General features: G+C 41.6%; 2 protein-coding genes across 2 annotated transcripts; one reads left to right on the top strand and one right to left on the bottom strand.

Annotated features, from left to right (window-relative positions):
• Positions 1 to 488: 488 nt before the first annotated feature.
• Positions 489 to 4,741, bottom strand: LOC120420847 (cytoplasmic tRNA 2-thiolation protein 1). The gene is made up of 2 exons (XM_039583964.2): positions 4,585 to 4,741; positions 489 to 1,558 (listed from the first exon to the last, which is right to left on the bottom strand). The coding sequence occupies exon 2, from the start codon at positions 1,547 to 1,549 to the stop codon at positions 515 to 517; it is 1,035 nt and encodes a 344-aa protein (XP_039439898.1). The 5' UTR covers positions 1,550 to 1,558; positions 4,585 to 4,741; the 3' UTR covers positions 489 to 514.
• A 158-nt stretch (positions 4,742 to 4,899) lies between these two features.
• Positions 4,900 to 11,927, top strand: LOC120420848 (RNA-binding protein lark). Its single transcript, XM_039583965.2, has 3 exons — positions 4,900 to 5,034; positions 5,303 to 6,086; positions 10,999 to 11,927. Exons 2-3 carry the CDS (start codon positions 5,418 to 5,420, stop codon positions 11,326 to 11,328), a joined length of 999 nt encoding a protein of 332 aa, XP_039439899.1. The 5' UTR covers positions 4,900 to 5,034; positions 5,303 to 5,417; the 3' UTR covers positions 11,329 to 11,927.
• The last annotated feature ends 3,906 nt before the right edge of the window (positions 11,928 to 15,833 follow it).

Below are 15,833 nucleotides of genomic sequence, written 5' to 3'. Positions count from 1 at the left end.
AATCATTTTAGGCATGTCTGGGATCGATCAAAAATATTTGCAATTTTTGTGGAATTCCAGCACCGCAAAATATTTTTTTTCGGCGAAAAAAAAATCTTCAATACTTGGATATTTTAAAAACTAATAATTGCAAAACAACTGGGCTGGTGTAAAATGCACTTTAAAACACTTTTTTCACTCAAATGTTGAGACCATGGCTTATATTCTCATCAACCTTTCACAAAAAAAACGGCTCTTCCCCACTCGAAAATCGACCGCAAATCAACTGTAAAAGCGCTTTTAGTGCAGTTGTTCAAACTTGTTAGCAATAATCCGAGGCTGGTAAAGCGCTTGTAGTGCTGAACACTGGCTTGTTTTAGTGCTGTTTGGTTATTTGGGTGATGTTGTGATTGTAGAAAAAGAGAACTTCAATAATGTGCACTCAGCTAATTCCGAGAGGTTTGAAATGATTTATGGACGAGTGATTTATCAAAACGTGATTAATCTTTCGTATGTTTTCAACCAAAACAATTTATTAAAAGTCATTCTTCACCAAATTAGCATTCATTCGCAAGCTTTGACCCTCCACTTGAGCGGCAATCATTCGATTCGCCTTCGACCTCTTACCTATTCCGAGCTTCGGAAGACCTCGGTTCAATCCCTCCAGCAGCACACACGCTTTGCAGGGCTGCTGCGACGATACAAACCCACACTGCTTGCAGACGTCCTTCGTAGGCAGCTTTACGGCCGTTTTGAACGAGAGCTGCTCCCCCGAGTGGATGATGTCCATGATGGCCGAAGGCCGTACCTTTTCCAGATCCTTCAGGAAGGCACGCGCGTGGCCACGATACGCGTTTGGAGCGTAAATACATTCAGTTGAAAAGTAAACCAGCTTCTTGAAGTGGGCGTACATCACAATCTCCTTTTCGTACGAATACTTCAACGGCTTGACCCTCGGTATCGAGTCCGGACTGTTACCACCAGTTTTGATGTCGCAACATCGCCGTAAACGCGCCACATCACCGCGCAAGATGTTCATCAGAACGGTTTCAGCGATATCATCCGCATTGTGTCCCGTCGCAACGCATGCAACCTTCATCATGTGCGCTCCCCGATCCAGCGCCTGCCGTCGGAACACTCCACAAAATGTGCAATTGTTAGATTTGCCTATCTTTGCCACTATGCTGTCCATCGTCCAACCGTACAGTTCTTCGTAGTCGAGAATCTTCAGCTCCATTCCATAATCGTCTCGATTTTTCTTCACCGTTTCCAAACTATCGTCCCGATAGCCGGAAATGCCCTCGTCGATCGACAACAGCACGAGCTTCAACCCATAGTCGTACCTTTCGTTCAACGTTTTCATCACATGTGCCAGCACCGTACTGTCCTTCCCACCGCTTGCCGCAATCGCTACCAAACTTCCACGCTCAAACAGCTTTCCCTGCTCAATGGTGTTGTGAATTTCAGTTTCAAACGCCAAAAAGAAGCACTCCTTGCACAGTGTGTCCCCCGTTTTCGGTCGCTTTAGGAAAGCCCTGCGGCCACAGTTGGTGGTGCACATTACTGGCATTTTGGCACGCTGAAAGCAAAGAAATTGGCTGATAAAAAATGTTTGAAATATTTTGGGGGTTTGATATTAGGTACTACGAACCCTTTCCTGATGTTTTTTTTGCAAAAGTATAATTTGTTATCATTTTAATACAATATTTCAAAATTGAAAAGACAGCATTTTACGATGAATCAACTATGATTTCCTTAGCACAAGCTGTCAAAATTACTTTCAAGAATTATTGTGGTCGTGCAATGTGTCATCGCACTAAGGGAAATAAGCTATTATTTGGATTCGCTTTCGAATACAGTTCCATTCGAATATTCGAATAACCGAGTCCGCTCTGTATTTAGTACATTTTGTATTTTATTGCAAACTTTGCACCAAATTCTCTACCAGTGCAAGTAATAACTGCACACCAAATATTTGCACACCAGCTTTTTTTTTGAAATTAAATATGTCTTTATTGAACTTTCTTATAATAATTACATTTCATTTACATGCTAAGTGGTATGGCTACATGCTCTTCATCTTTGTTATATTTTTCGTTTTCTTATTAACTGTTCACATTCATTTATTTACTTCAAATTGTTTTACATTTTTGCATTGAATCGAATACATTTGGGTAAAAAAGAAAAAAAAAACACTTTAACAACTAATCCTAACTTAAAACTAAAAAAGTAAATTCATTGAAATATTCAAAATCATTAGAACGAGTAAACTACGAACTGTATTTTAAGATAAATCCTCCAAGCGTTCTTACTTGTTCCGCACGAGTTTTGCAACCACGCAGTGTTGTTGTCATCTCGATGAAAATGTTCAGAAGTTCTTGTGGTGAAAACAGGTCACTGCTGCCTTCATCCGTTGATGTTGGTTGGTTTTCCCTCGGTTGCTGACTGAAGCCAGGAGGTATTGTATTCTCTGCAACTTTTTGCCGCTGATTCAACGGCAATGGCTGCAGATTTGGAACCACTCGAACAGATCCCGCTCCAGGTGACGCCAAAGCAGGAAAATCCACGTCCGTGAAAGTTGGTGGTGTTTTGCGACGATTTGGTTGGTGCCTCGTCGTCGCTTGCTGCCGAATTTTCACAAACTCAGCACGTTTTGGGCAGCTTCGATTCTTGGTCGAATGGTCGCCACCGCAATTGAAGCATTTGGCTTCAATGTTCTCGTTGATTGTTTCGCAAGCTTGAGTTTTGTGCTCACCTCCGCAGGTTGCACAACGACTCTTGATGAAACAGTTCCTTCCACCATGTCCAAACTGCAAACAGTTCGAACACTGTGTCACGTCACGGTGCACTGGACGATAACGCCCAAGTCACGATGATGTTGAAAATTGCCCGAACTGCTTTCAGCTCAGACGGCGTTGTCGATCCTTTCTCGAGATGAACCAGGTACAGTTGATCACGATACTTGATGTCCTTGTTGTGTCTCGTCATCTTGAAGACTTCGATCACGTCCAACTTCAGAGTTTTGAGCTCTTCTTTCAGCACACTCACATCCATGTCGTACAGGCCTCGGAGGACCTGTTTCATGGGGCGTTTACCTGGATCGTCATGGCTGTAGTATTCAATCTTTGTGTTGTTCAGGAAATCCCGAACGTAGTTGTAATCCTTTCTGGTAGGTAGCAGAATTTTGAGTCCATCAGCACACAAGCGAATGGAAGCTCGTAAAGCACCAGATTTGATAAACCCGGTCAGCCACTTTCGTACCGAGTCCGATGACGATGTTTTCACAAAAATGGGTGGCAACTTTTCCCGTCGTTCAAATTCTTCCTTCTCGCTCACGTCCACAGGGAGGGTAGCGAACTGGTTTCCAGACGAATTTTGAGCGTCCTTGCTCAAACTGCCTGGCTTTGCAGGTAGCGCTTCGGCATTCTTTAGCTTCTTCAAATCTGCCGATCCTGCTGGTGAGGACCGCCTCTTTTTCTTTCCGTGAGGCATTTTTGCACATTTAGCACTTTTTTGGTTTGTGAGGGACGCACGTCTGACTCGCTTCTCTGCTGATCGCAGACTGTTGCACACCAGCTTTGGTGCTTTCGATCACTTTAGAACAAGGGAGCAGGGCTGTCAAAAATTACCGACCCACTGTATACATGCATAAAACTCGTGAAAACTTCTTTAAAAACTATTTTGACTATTTTTAAACAATAGAAAGTTCCAAGACAGTAAAAACACTTAAAATAATAATTATTAATGTATAAAATTACATTTCCACGCATAAATTCAAACTTGTTGTGTAAAAACTTGTTTCTCGACTACTGCTTCGCAGTGGCAGCTGATCGGAAACTCACGACTGAGCCTGGTTTGTTTATGTCACGGTTTTTCGTGAGATGAAAAATTCGTGTCGGCGTCGGCGATTTTTGCGTCGTGCCCTTGACATGTTCAGCACTGCTTGCTAGAGAGTGTGCCTTAGATTGTTTTTTTTCCGCTGTAGTTTTAGGTGTGCACTTCGTTGGAGAGCTATTTACAATTTTCACGATTTTTGCAAAATCTCTTAAATCCGCAATATCAAACTGAACAAATCAAAAGTTATGGAAAATGATGCTCTTTATGGTACAGGAATCAATCCTTTGATTAATTGCTGAAATCATATGAAAACTGCCTGTGATAACGCTGACTCCTCTTGGTCTTATTGATACAGATTTGATTCCTGTCAATCGCGAAATTTTGTAGTTTGAAAACAGAAAAATGATTGCATTTTATCATTATTATTTTAGCTTCTGCCGCCTTTTTGCATGATTATAAATTAGATCATCGTGTGTCATTAATTAACAATTGAGTCAGGTGTATTAAACACTCAAAAAGCAAAAAACTAAAAAATTGGTTTATTGGACCTTTTCAAAAAAAAAAAAAAACACCGGATATTTATCTATAAATTTATGCTCAAATTATGATAACAAGAAAAAATAAAATTTGTTCAACAATTTCCATTTTAACCGTGCGATGATTCATCTGGACAAATAAAGTCTTTGGTATTGTTTTCAACGATTAGGTTCAGTGATTGATGAATATACCCCGAATAGAATAGTATAAAGCAGAAATTGTTTTTCTTACCCTGCTCAGAAGCTAAACCAAAATATTTTACTTGTATGCTGTAAATGCACTCAGCAACAAGAAGCAGTACACTTTTCAACAACTAAATTTCACTTAACTTCACTTAAATTGAATTTAAACCCAATTTACTCGCTGTTGATTTTGCACGTTTTCCAAAGCCCAAATCAAAACAAACCACCAAGTTTGCACACTCAAAACTACCAGATGGCGCACCGGTTGCCCCATCAAATGACAGCTCCTACCGGCACCTTCCATCAACTGACAGCGACACGACGGCAGGCAAAAAACGACGCAGCCGACGACCGAAGCAAAAGTCCTCATTCTTCTGTGCAGCGTCGTCCATTGAAAAACTCGTGTGCGTGTCGCGGCTTTTGGTCGCCAAAAAGTGCCAACTTTCAGGTGAAATTTTCTCCCTCATTTGCAGCCGGTCGTAGGCGGGGGCTCCCTTTGGTAAGTAGAACCGCTTTTTCATGCGAGATCGTTTTTGTGCGTGTTAACCCGCGGAACCTGTACGCGATTCGGGACGGAAGGAAGGAAAGAAAGTTCGTCGCGTCGTCGAACCGGCCGCCATTTTCCTTTTGTTCGAGAAGGATTTTTTTTTCTGTGGAGAAGAGAAAAGATGTGAAAAATAGTGATTTTTTGAGTTTTTATTTCCGTGTTTAGGTTAGGTGGTCTTTTTTTATTACCTCTGTATGTTTGTGTGTCCCTCCCTCCGTAGATTCTTTTAACACTCGTGTTTCGGTTCTGTCGGGCCGGAAATCGTCGTCACAGTGGACGGAACGCGAGCGAACGACGTCGCCGCCGAACGGGAACCGGAAGTAGATTCTACGAAAATGCCGGCCTCCGCAACGTTCAAACTGTTCATCGGCAACGTGGACGAGAAGACGCAACCCTCGGATTTGCGGCCGCTGTTCGAAAAGTACGGAACCGTGGTCGAGTGCGACGTCGTCAAGAACTATGGCTTCGTGCACATGGAAACCGAGGACATGGGCCGGGACGCCATCCAGAATCTCGACGGGTACGTGGTGAACGGAAAGGCCATCAAGGTCGAAGCGGCCCGGAACCGTCGCGCGCCAAACTCCAACACGACCAAGATCTTTGTCGGCAACCTGACCGACGTGACGCGCGCTCCGCAGGTTCGCGAACTCTTTCAAAAGTACGGTACCGTCGTCGAGTGTGATATCGTGCGCAACTACGGCTTCGTCCACCTGGACCCCCAGGGCGACGTGAACGAAGCGATCCGGGAGCTGAACGGCATGATGGTCGACGGCCAACCGATGAAGGTCCAGGTGTCCACGAGTCGCGTCCGCCCGAAGCCCGGCATGGGCGATCCGGAGCAGTGCTACCGGTGCGGTCGCTCCGGCCACTGGTCCAAGGAGTGTCCGCGTTTGCTCTTTTCCGAAAGTCGGTTCCGCGATCGGCCACCGATGTACGCCAGGGATCCGTATCCACCGCCGCCGCCGCCGCCGTTCCTTCGCGATCGCATTATGGATGGATTTAGGGTAACACCGCCTCTTTTTATGTTATTTTTTTATTGCTTTTATTTTCTCCTTTACCGTTTTAACTTTCTTATTAAATTTTGCTCTCGTTACGTCTCCGGTTTCGTATCGCCTTCGGGAAATGGATTCTTTCGGTCATGCTTCGGTAATCGGGTAACTCTCGCAAGGGACAAATTGGAATCGTAGCTGTTAAGTTGGCTTTCTAGAAAACAGTCCTGGTTGACGGTATCTAGCAAGGTTGTTGGAGATAAAATGGAAGAGATTCGATAACGTTAAAAATTATTGTCATCTTCGGAACGATAACAATATTCAATCATCAATTTTTTTTCGGAAAAATCATAAAATTTCTCAGTTTTTTCATGTCAGTTGCTGAGATGCTGGCTATAGAAAATGTGGGAATGTTTAGATGAGATTTTCTTGTTGTTTTTCTTTAATTCGCTGTATTTTAGCAACTAGAAGTCCAATCTTCTCTTAGGTAATTTTATTGGAAACTATCTGAATATTTTGAAAAAAATTGAAGCAGACAATCATGAAAACTGTTAAAAAAATCGAAAAACGGGAATTAATTTAAAAATCGGCAAAACAATCCGTGTACCTATTTTGTCTGAATAATCCATCGATACCTACAACTTTGCCAAAAACACCAAATCGATCAGAAAAAGATAAGAAAACATTTTCAAATATTTACTTACCATTTTTGTTTGCAAAAAAAAAGCATGGATGACTTTTATGGGTGAACCAATGACACAAAATGGCTCTTTGGTCATAGGGAAGTACCCCAAAAAGTAAGAACCAAATCAACAAATATAGATTAAATCAATTTCCGGTTTTGGTGCTGAATTGCTCAAATGCATTTTTTTAATGTTTCACAACCGCCATTTTGGCCAACATCTTGGATTTAAAAATTCAAAATCACCTAAGAGTAGTAAAGGGGTCAACCTAATTTCTGGCGTTTTTTTTAATACCTTTGACTTTGGTTTCAAAAACACACAAAGAAAAACTGGAAATTTGGTTTATTGGACCTTTTCAAAAAAAAACTCATGATTTTCATTCGTTTGGTACCCATATTGCAAATTAAGAAAATTTGTGAACATGTTATCCTACGCTTATGTAAGCCATTTTTGTGTATATGGAGCCAGTTTCACTCGGTAATGACATTTGAGAAAGGCGTAAGTGTTTTAAATAATTTTGTATTTCGTAATTTAAATATTGCTGTATCTCGAAATCGTAGCCTCGTATCATAAAGTTTTTTTTTCGTTCAAAATTTTTGTGAAAATAGCCTAAGATGTTACAAAAAGACTCGCGGAAAATGCAGTATGGAGCAACTGAACCAGAAAATAGAAAAATCATTTACTGAAACTGTTTTTTTTTTTTTTTCAAAAGTACTCTAAACATCAAAATTTTTAAAAAACCAAACACGAGAGTCGATTCTCCAGACAATTTTACATAAAAGTCTCCATATTGACAATTGTCCTGAGTCCAATCGTTCTGAAGTTACAGCGGTTTTGCCTTCCTCACCTTATTGAGGAAAGGCTATAAACTCACTCGAAAAATGAACTTATTAATTTGACCTCGTAGACCCACCTTCAAGTATAAATATTGACTCAGAATCATGATCTGAGCAAATGTATGTGTGTAGGTGGATGGACAAAAAAATTATCACTCGATAATCTCCGGACTAGATGAACGGATTTTGACCGTATTGGTCTCATTCGATCCGTAATAGGGTCCCATAGGTCTCTATTTAAAATCAGCAAGTTTAGTTAAGTACTTCAAAAGTTACGCTAAAAAAACGATTTGGCGTATGTCCGGAAGATTGTAAAAAGGGTGGTTTTTGCAAAAAAAAACCTATCATGTTATACATTTTCAGAAAGGTATTAAAAAGACCTTTCCAATGAGCCCAAAACATTGAAAATCTGACTACCCTATCAAAAGTTATTAGCACTTAAGTGTTATTTATACACTTTTTGGAGGCCGGATCTCAGATATTTCAATAAAAATGATTTCCGGATTCATCATGCAACCTACCATTAGTTAGATAATCGAAAGACCTTCCAAATGAGCCTAGAACATCAAAGATCTGACCACCGTATCAGATGTTATTAGAACTTAAGTGTTATTTATACACTTTTTGGGGGCCGGATCTCAGATATTTTAATGAAAATGATGTCCGTGTCCATCATGTGAGCAGTAGTTAGTTAGATAATCGAAAAACCTTCCAAATGAGCCTATAACATCGAGGATCTGACTACCCTATCAAAAGTTATTAGCACTTAAGTGTTATTTATACACATCTAGGAGGTCGGATTTCAGACATTGTGATAGAAATATTTTCTGAATCTTCCATGCGAACTATCGTTGAAATGAGTAATAAAGTTGATTTGTTAAACATGTTGAGGGGGAATGTTGCTATTTTTACTGAATGTATTGACTTTATGAATGTGAGGAAGGCACCAACCACCTAAAGGTGGATTAAGTAACGTTTTTAAAATAAAAATGTTGGAAAAAGTAGTTTTTCTTTTTTTAGTAGTAGTTTTTTTTAATGGTTTTTGGCAATTTCTATATGACAGACTTGATTTTTCAGACTCGATAATATTTTTACCGAAAAGCTCGTCCGATTTCCCATAAGATTGTCTTTTTTACAACATTGTTTATTTCTGACATTCTACAATCTCCTATCATTACCTTTTGCATTTCCAGTTTATTATTTTTGTACAGTCACTTTATCAAGATTTGGCTTGTTTTTAACATTTTCTACTATACAATGATGCCATTATGATTTAAATTGTAATAAAAGCGTAGAGGCATAGTCTTGGTTTCACTCGACGATTCTTTTAGTTGCTAAAGCGTTGCCAATTTTTGGGTGCGTCTTCAGGGTATCGAAATTAATATCTGCATTGTCACGTCATTGAAGCTGGATATCCGTTAGATATTCACGAAGAAGAGGGTTCGTCTTTAGCTGCATCCTTTAGAAAAAAATATATGAAATTTTTGGCGGTTCTGGGAAGATTTACATTTCTCACTTCTAATACGGACTTCAGTTTGTAGCTCGTTTACTTATTTACGTCCATTTTAATATGTAGGTTTCGTTCGTGAGGGTTCCCCGGGCCCATGAGGATTTCGCTCAGCTTGCTTCGCTTCAAGGCTATCACGACGTTAAGCAAGCAATAGCACTCAAGCTCATAGGTGGAGTCGACGCTTGAAAATGTCTTACAATCAATTGGCTTTCTCCACTTGGGAGCACCTCCGGCACCAGCAACGAACTCGTATACACGTTCGGATAACTCGCAGTTACCCTCCGGACGTGGTTTTCCAGCGTTCTCCACATACCGCGGTTGAAACCGGCCCCGATCTGTGGCGCCATGTTCGACATAGCGAATGTTTCATAGCAAGTGCACTTCTCTGCACTGTGGTTGGGTATGGATGTGTCCGACCTCCAACTATACACTTCAGACATGCGGAGACCGAAAGTGCACGAATCTCGTCTACAATGTTAGTCGCCGTGTGGCGACGGTTCATCCCAATCATACCAAAGGTTCGCACCATAACTTCGGACTTCGAGATTATTTGCGCATTAACTCCTAGGACGCTGTGATCTTGGGGCAAGATCGAGTTTTATCAAAAACATTGTATTTTTGAACTCGTTGCCGATGCAAGAAACTTGCCGCATGCACGGCATGTTGAAATTTTTGCTTTCTTGTCCACGTCGAATTTATCCGAGGACTGAATCAAGGGAAGACGTTCCACTTTTGCAACGGACTCGGATTCTGTCAATTCCGTTTTTTTTATTTGGAAACGGTTGAAATGACAGCGCCTACTGGGGTGATCTGTTTTGAAAAAGTTTCACGAATCGTTTGGGGGTCGACCATTCTCAAATAAAAATAGTAATATTCTGCCGAAAATCATGAAAACTTCATTATATTGTACAAAATCAACAAATTTACACTTAAAATTACACACGGGATATTTTGACCCCCGAAGACGCCTACTTTGACTGAAAATTGAATACCGGAAAATCAATGTTAATTCAAGATCTAAAATTTAAATATACCAGGCCAGTGGGTTCCCTCCATGGATGCTATCTAAACCGTACTCAATCCCATCTCGATGATCTTCTTATGAGGATCGTTTGAACGCAATATACACTTCAACACCGCCGATGCCTATTCTCCAGAAACAACAGCGGTGCATATGCAAAAACGTTTCCGGAACTCGGATCCTTGGAAAGTTTCAAACAAACTCTTGTCTTCGACGGTCGATATGTCAGCAGAGATGAAGATTGGGGATATTTGCACTTCTTTGTTGAACTATCCAAACGAATAACGCTTCTTCCAATAGCGGTAAGCTCTGTTCCTTGATCGTACGGCGCTCCTTTCTTCCGTGTTCTCTAGATTTGTTGAGTTCCAATACCGAAGTTTGCCGGAATCTGTTCGCACGACAACCCATTCTTCTTGTCCTCAACAAGCTGGAAATATTCAATTTTTTGGTCAATTCTAACCTCATCTTTCACAGCATCATTAGGGCAGGAAGTACGCATGGACATACCGTATTAAACGCTCCGAATCAGTTGTGGTGTGGTGTGAAAATATTTCTACAAGGTTGTGGAATTGAACACATTAGCATTGGGAAACGAAAAGGTAGGAAAGGGATTGGAGGTCCTAGCCCTAAGACGAAGTTCTCCGTCAAAATTGCCTCTATTGATTTTGTATCATCTCGAAAGAATCCATTTCCCCTAACAAGTTAAAAACATGCATTTAATATTTGTTTTAGTAGTATTTTATGCTGAACAGTCGGGTGAATCCTTTCGCACAAAGTTCAAAATTATCTTCAATATATTTACCTGCACTGCTCTCGCGTTTGAAACCAGCAATTTACCACAAAATGCTAATCGACCCTCTTTCTTTCCATCCCGCAGGACACCTTCGACTACTACGACCGCTACGATGACCCGCGCGATCTGTTCGAGCGGCGGTACGGCATCCGCGGCCGGGACTTTCCCCCCCTGAGGACGCGCGAACCGATGCCCCCGATTCCGCCCCTGATGCGCCGCAGTGGCGTCGAAAGCAGCCGCAGCAGCAGCGGCTACGATTCGATCTTCAGCCGGCGGACGCCCCCGCCGGCCAGCCGCAACGGCAGCAGCATCAGCCGGTTCGGCGTGTACGAGGACTTTAGCCGGGACTCGTTCGACGATCGGCGCCAGGGTCTGCGGGGACCGTCGCCCACGCACCGGTACGCTCCGTACTGAAACGACGAAGAGCCAAGTCGCGGGTTGTTCCACTTTTGAGTGGATCTTATTTTTTTAAATTCTTACCGTATTAATTGTAAGCGATAACTTCAGCGTTCATTTTTGACCATAAAACCGGACATTAAACAGCACTCACACACGCAAGCAAGCACGCGGCAATACTACGATGTGTAATGGAAAGCATCCTAAGTTAGGGATAGAGGTAGAATGTAGCAGAGTATTTCTTTAGACACACTTAATTCTAAGTTCCAATCATTGCTTAATCATGTTCAGTTCTTTTTTTTTTGTGTTAGAGATTCCAGCGATAGTGTAGACGGTTTACACACCAACAGTTGTGTAAAATTAAGCTCGTTTTAAACCCTCGCCCCCTTCCTTTTAACGTAAATAAAAACAATTTAAAAAAAACTACAATCAACACAAACAATAGTTCCCGATCTACATTTTCCACCTGATTGATGTAAAACAGCAAACTCTAAACATAGTGCAGGACTTGAGAAAAGAGAAGAAACGAAGATTAAATCTACTACCTTATTCTACTGATTATTCTGAATATTTATCGATTGATGAACAAAATAAAAGTCATGAAACTAAACAAGGAACGTAACTTCTTTTCTTTCGAAAATTCCTTATCCCTTTTCAAAACCTGCGATTTTACTTCACCGTTTCCGGAAATTCGGCCACGGCTCGCTGAACTGCAAAAACTCTAGCCCCGCTGCGTAAAGTGCGGTGAAACACACCTCTCGGAAGATTCTGCACTGCCGTGCAAAGCGGGAATTTGACGGGGACAACGCAGAGCAAACCAAGTCGTGCGTCAAGTGTGTGAACTGAGGCGGTAATCATACCGGTAATTATTAGGCACATAACTGCATTCAAATGATTGCTGTCACTACACTCACCCGCAAAAGCAAGAAAGGGATAGGAAAAGAGAGAAAGAGCGAAAGAGTATGTGTCGTCGTGTCACCCGGCTGTTAGAGTGTTGAGCTCGGCGTTTTTTCGTGTCAACTTCGTGTGTCAAATGACATCCAAATGACGAGTATGACCAGCGCTATAAGTGAAAATACAACGGGTCGATGACTCCCGAGCTCTGTCGTATATCAGCGCTTATTTGTAAAAGTACTGATCGAGTGTTTAGCCTGCTTGATTCTATTTTTTACTATCATTTTTATTTAAAAAGAGCAAGAAAAATCTAAAAGTTTCATTTTTTATGCAGATCAGAGCTGGTTCTGCCAGAAAAAAATATCAAACCATCCACTTTCACGACCCCGGGTCTTTTGTGGTCTCTTTGCAAGTTTCTGTCAGAATCCTACTAAAACGGTAGAACATTTTGCTTGAATGTTGTACTCTGCTAGAACGTCGTGAATGGGTAGTTTACAAGGTATCGCAAGTTGAAAAATTAAAATCGAATCAGAAAATCCTTTCTCAAGTGAAGATTTTCATCCAGGCCACTTGTATGACTTGCCCGCAAAATTGGGTCCTAAAATTGGGTCCTAAAATGAAGCTTAGATTGCTGATATTATTGTTTATAGCGATAAAGCTTATTTTTCTGAGTAAAATGACCCTTTGTACGACCACAAAGAGTTTAAAATGGATTTTTAAATCAATTTCGAAAAATTAACCCCGCGGTCCTTCTTGACAGAAAAGCTCCTACTTGACAGCTCGTTCCAAGGGGACCATAGTTGATCCATCGGAAAAATGTTGTCTTGTCAAAAAAAAAAAATTGCATTAAAATGAAAAAAAAGTGATCAGAAATGGTTTTTAATCGTGTTTTTTACCGTTGTACATAAAAATTGACATAGGGCTTTAGTACCCAATTAAGCTTAGATTGCTGATATTATTGTTTACAGCGATAAAACTTATTTTTCTGAGTACAATGACCCTTTGTACGACCACAAAGAGTTTAAAATGGATTTTTAAATCAATTTTGAAAAATTAATCTCGCGGTCCTTCTTGACAGAAAAGCTCCTACTTGACAGCTCGTTCCAAGGGGACCATAGTTAATCCATCGTAAAAATGTTGTCTTGTCAAAAAAAATTGCTTTTAATCGTGTTTTTTAACGTTGTACATAAAAATTGACATAAGGCTTTAGTACCCAATTGGGAATTCCAGGCGATTTACATAAAATCCTGGAACCTGGAAATATACTACAGTGAGTCAAATATTTGTCCGTACAAAACTACGTACGAAAACTTGTTTTTGTGTAAAATTTTATAAAATTCGACTAAAATACCAACTTAACTAAAAACAGAGAGAAGAGAAATACTCTTTGCTAAAAACCTACTTTTTCCATTTCTGCCTTTTCTGAGAATTGTAATTTTCTATTTTCCCAAGCCAAATTTTTTTTTGTTCATAACTAGGTTCATAACTTATTTTTATTAGGTCCTTTTAGGTGCTGTGACCAGGTTGGGACCGAGGATCGTTAAATAACAAACATATAACAAAAAACAACTCCTTAAACTCCATACTTGGAGATCATGTAACTGACGAGGGTTACTTGGTCCAAGCGGGTCTTGCAGGTCTTGAACCTGCCGATGTACTCGGAAAAAATGCCCCACAGCTCAGCACCTCCCCGGCTTCCTCCTTCGTGGCTCCACCGTCTCGGGAGCCACTGCTTCCTTGGCTTCTTCCTGCGGGGACCCCCACAGTTGTTGCACCTCCCCTTTTTTATGTTTGAGTATTAAGACACGGAATCCTGATTACAAGGACTATTGTATCGTGTTACCCATTTTTACTGTTATTAAGCATTTCCAGATCTATAACACAGTTCCTATTGAGAGGAAAAGTGCTGTTCCATCCAGATGCTGTAAACTCCATTCCTTGTGCCTTGTGCGCTATGTATCGCTAGAACCGCGGTGACAATTTTGTCGTGTCATTTTTCAAGCTCTTCCCAGCAGCTATTATTTGCCGCGCGGGGTCTTGTAAAGACAATTGTCTTTTTGCGGCGCTACTCTTGCGGTGTTCCCTTTGCTCTGATCTGGACAATGCCACTGGACTGCAGTGCAATACCGATCGGCTGGGCATTATTTACATGCGAAGACACGAGGGAAGTATTTTGGGAAGAGGCGCAAAGGAATATCCCAAGATCGATCACATGCTTGAAGAGCACGTGAAGCAACCGTTTTATACTCATGCGGTTGCTGCTACCTCTAAACTTAAACCTAAGGCTGCCACCCTGATAAGAACCCATGACTTTCCGCTTATGAGGCGAAACCCGTAACCATTAGGCCACAGGAGGTTGGCTGCACCTCCCCTTGAGGTGACAGTTCCTGGTCCCATGACCCAGCTGCAAGCAGTTCCCGCACTGGGTCACGTTCGGCCGCTTGTTCCGGTAGGCCTCCTAACGAATGATAGTGCTTGCCACAACTTTCATTGCAGAGAGCTTCTTCAGATTGGTGTATCCCTTGGGGAAGACCACAATGTACGGAGTTTCGTCCACGGTGGACTTTTCCTTCCGCTTGATGACGTGCACCTCCAGCGCGTCCAGCGTGAGATCCCTCTTCAGCAGGTACTTGACCTCATCCGGTTTCAGTTGATCAGGTAAACCACGAACAACGACCCGGTGAACTCGTTCGCTTCTTCGGCCGTGGGTGTAGAATTCCACTTTCTTCCTCTGGAGAAGCTCCTGCAACAATCTTTGACAGAGAAGCAGGTCACCTTGGTTCCAAATCGGGTTAGTTTGTAAATCGGGTTGAAACCAAATTCACAACTTTCCACTATTGCCACAAGCTTGTAAAAATCCGTGGTGCTCTTCACCACCAAAGGTGATTGCTTTTCAACGTCGTCGTGCTATCTTGTCGCACCCGCCATTTTGACGTTCCGAGAAAAACGCGTTTTAATGTTTGACGTTGAATATTCAACGGAACGCACGCAATGTAAACAATAACAAACACGTTTTGTTTGGCTCACCATTCTGTGCATTGTCCCAAAGTTTGGTTGTAGTTGGTTGCTGGAGTCCCGAGTTATAATTACAAATATTTACGGTAGTATAGCTTGTACGTGCGACAAACGCATCCTGACTTTCCTGGCCTGAAATCACTTTGGCCTTCTGTCGCACTTACATCAATTTTCATGGAGTGACAAGATAGCACGACAGGATTGAAACTACAGTCGACTCTCTGGCTGTCGATCTTCTCGATATCAATATTGCTCCATCTATCGATGAATTCTCCAGTCCCTTCAAACTGCATACTTCGATTGGCTTCATTCCTCGATATTTTCCCTTGCTTGAAGGATCTCTTCCTCGACGGTCCCTTGGATTCTGTTTGCTTTAAAAATCTCTTCCGGTTGTCAATAATTTCACTTTCTCATGGCTTGCATAGACATTTTTCTTGCCGAAACGAAGCTTTGAAGGGTGTTTGACATTAGTTTGTTTTTGTTTGATGGACGTTGCCATGATTCTCTCCCATAGCTGGGTATCAAGAAAAAAATATTTTCAATCGAGTCTTCATTTTGCATCGTTCTGTAAACTGATGATTCTCTTCCTCGACGGTCCCTTGGATATTGACAAC

This window comes from Culex pipiens, chromosome 2, assembly GCF_016801865.2.
Source record: "Culex pipiens pallens isolate TS chromosome 2, TS_CPP_V2, whole genome shotgun sequence".
Lineage (NCBI taxonomy): Eukaryota > Metazoa > Arthropoda > Insecta > Diptera > Culicidae > Culex > Culex pipiens.
Note: the sequence above shows the minus strand (reverse complement) of the source record. Positions and strands in the feature narration are given on the sequence as shown.

Bases quoted from the DNA above. Each gene is read 5' to 3' on its own strand.
- LOC120420847 (XM_039583964.2), bottom strand. From the start codon at position 1,549: ATGCCAGTAATGTGCACCACCAACTGTGGCCGCAGGGCTTTCCTAAAG.
- LOC120420848 (XM_039583965.2), top strand. From the start codon at position 5,418: ATGCCGGCCTCCGCAACGTTCAAACTGTTCATCGGCAACGTGGACGAG. The intron at 6,087-10,998 runs GTAACACCGCCT...TCCATCCCGCAG, and splicing joins GCATTATGGATGGATTTAGG to GACACCTTCGACTACTACGA.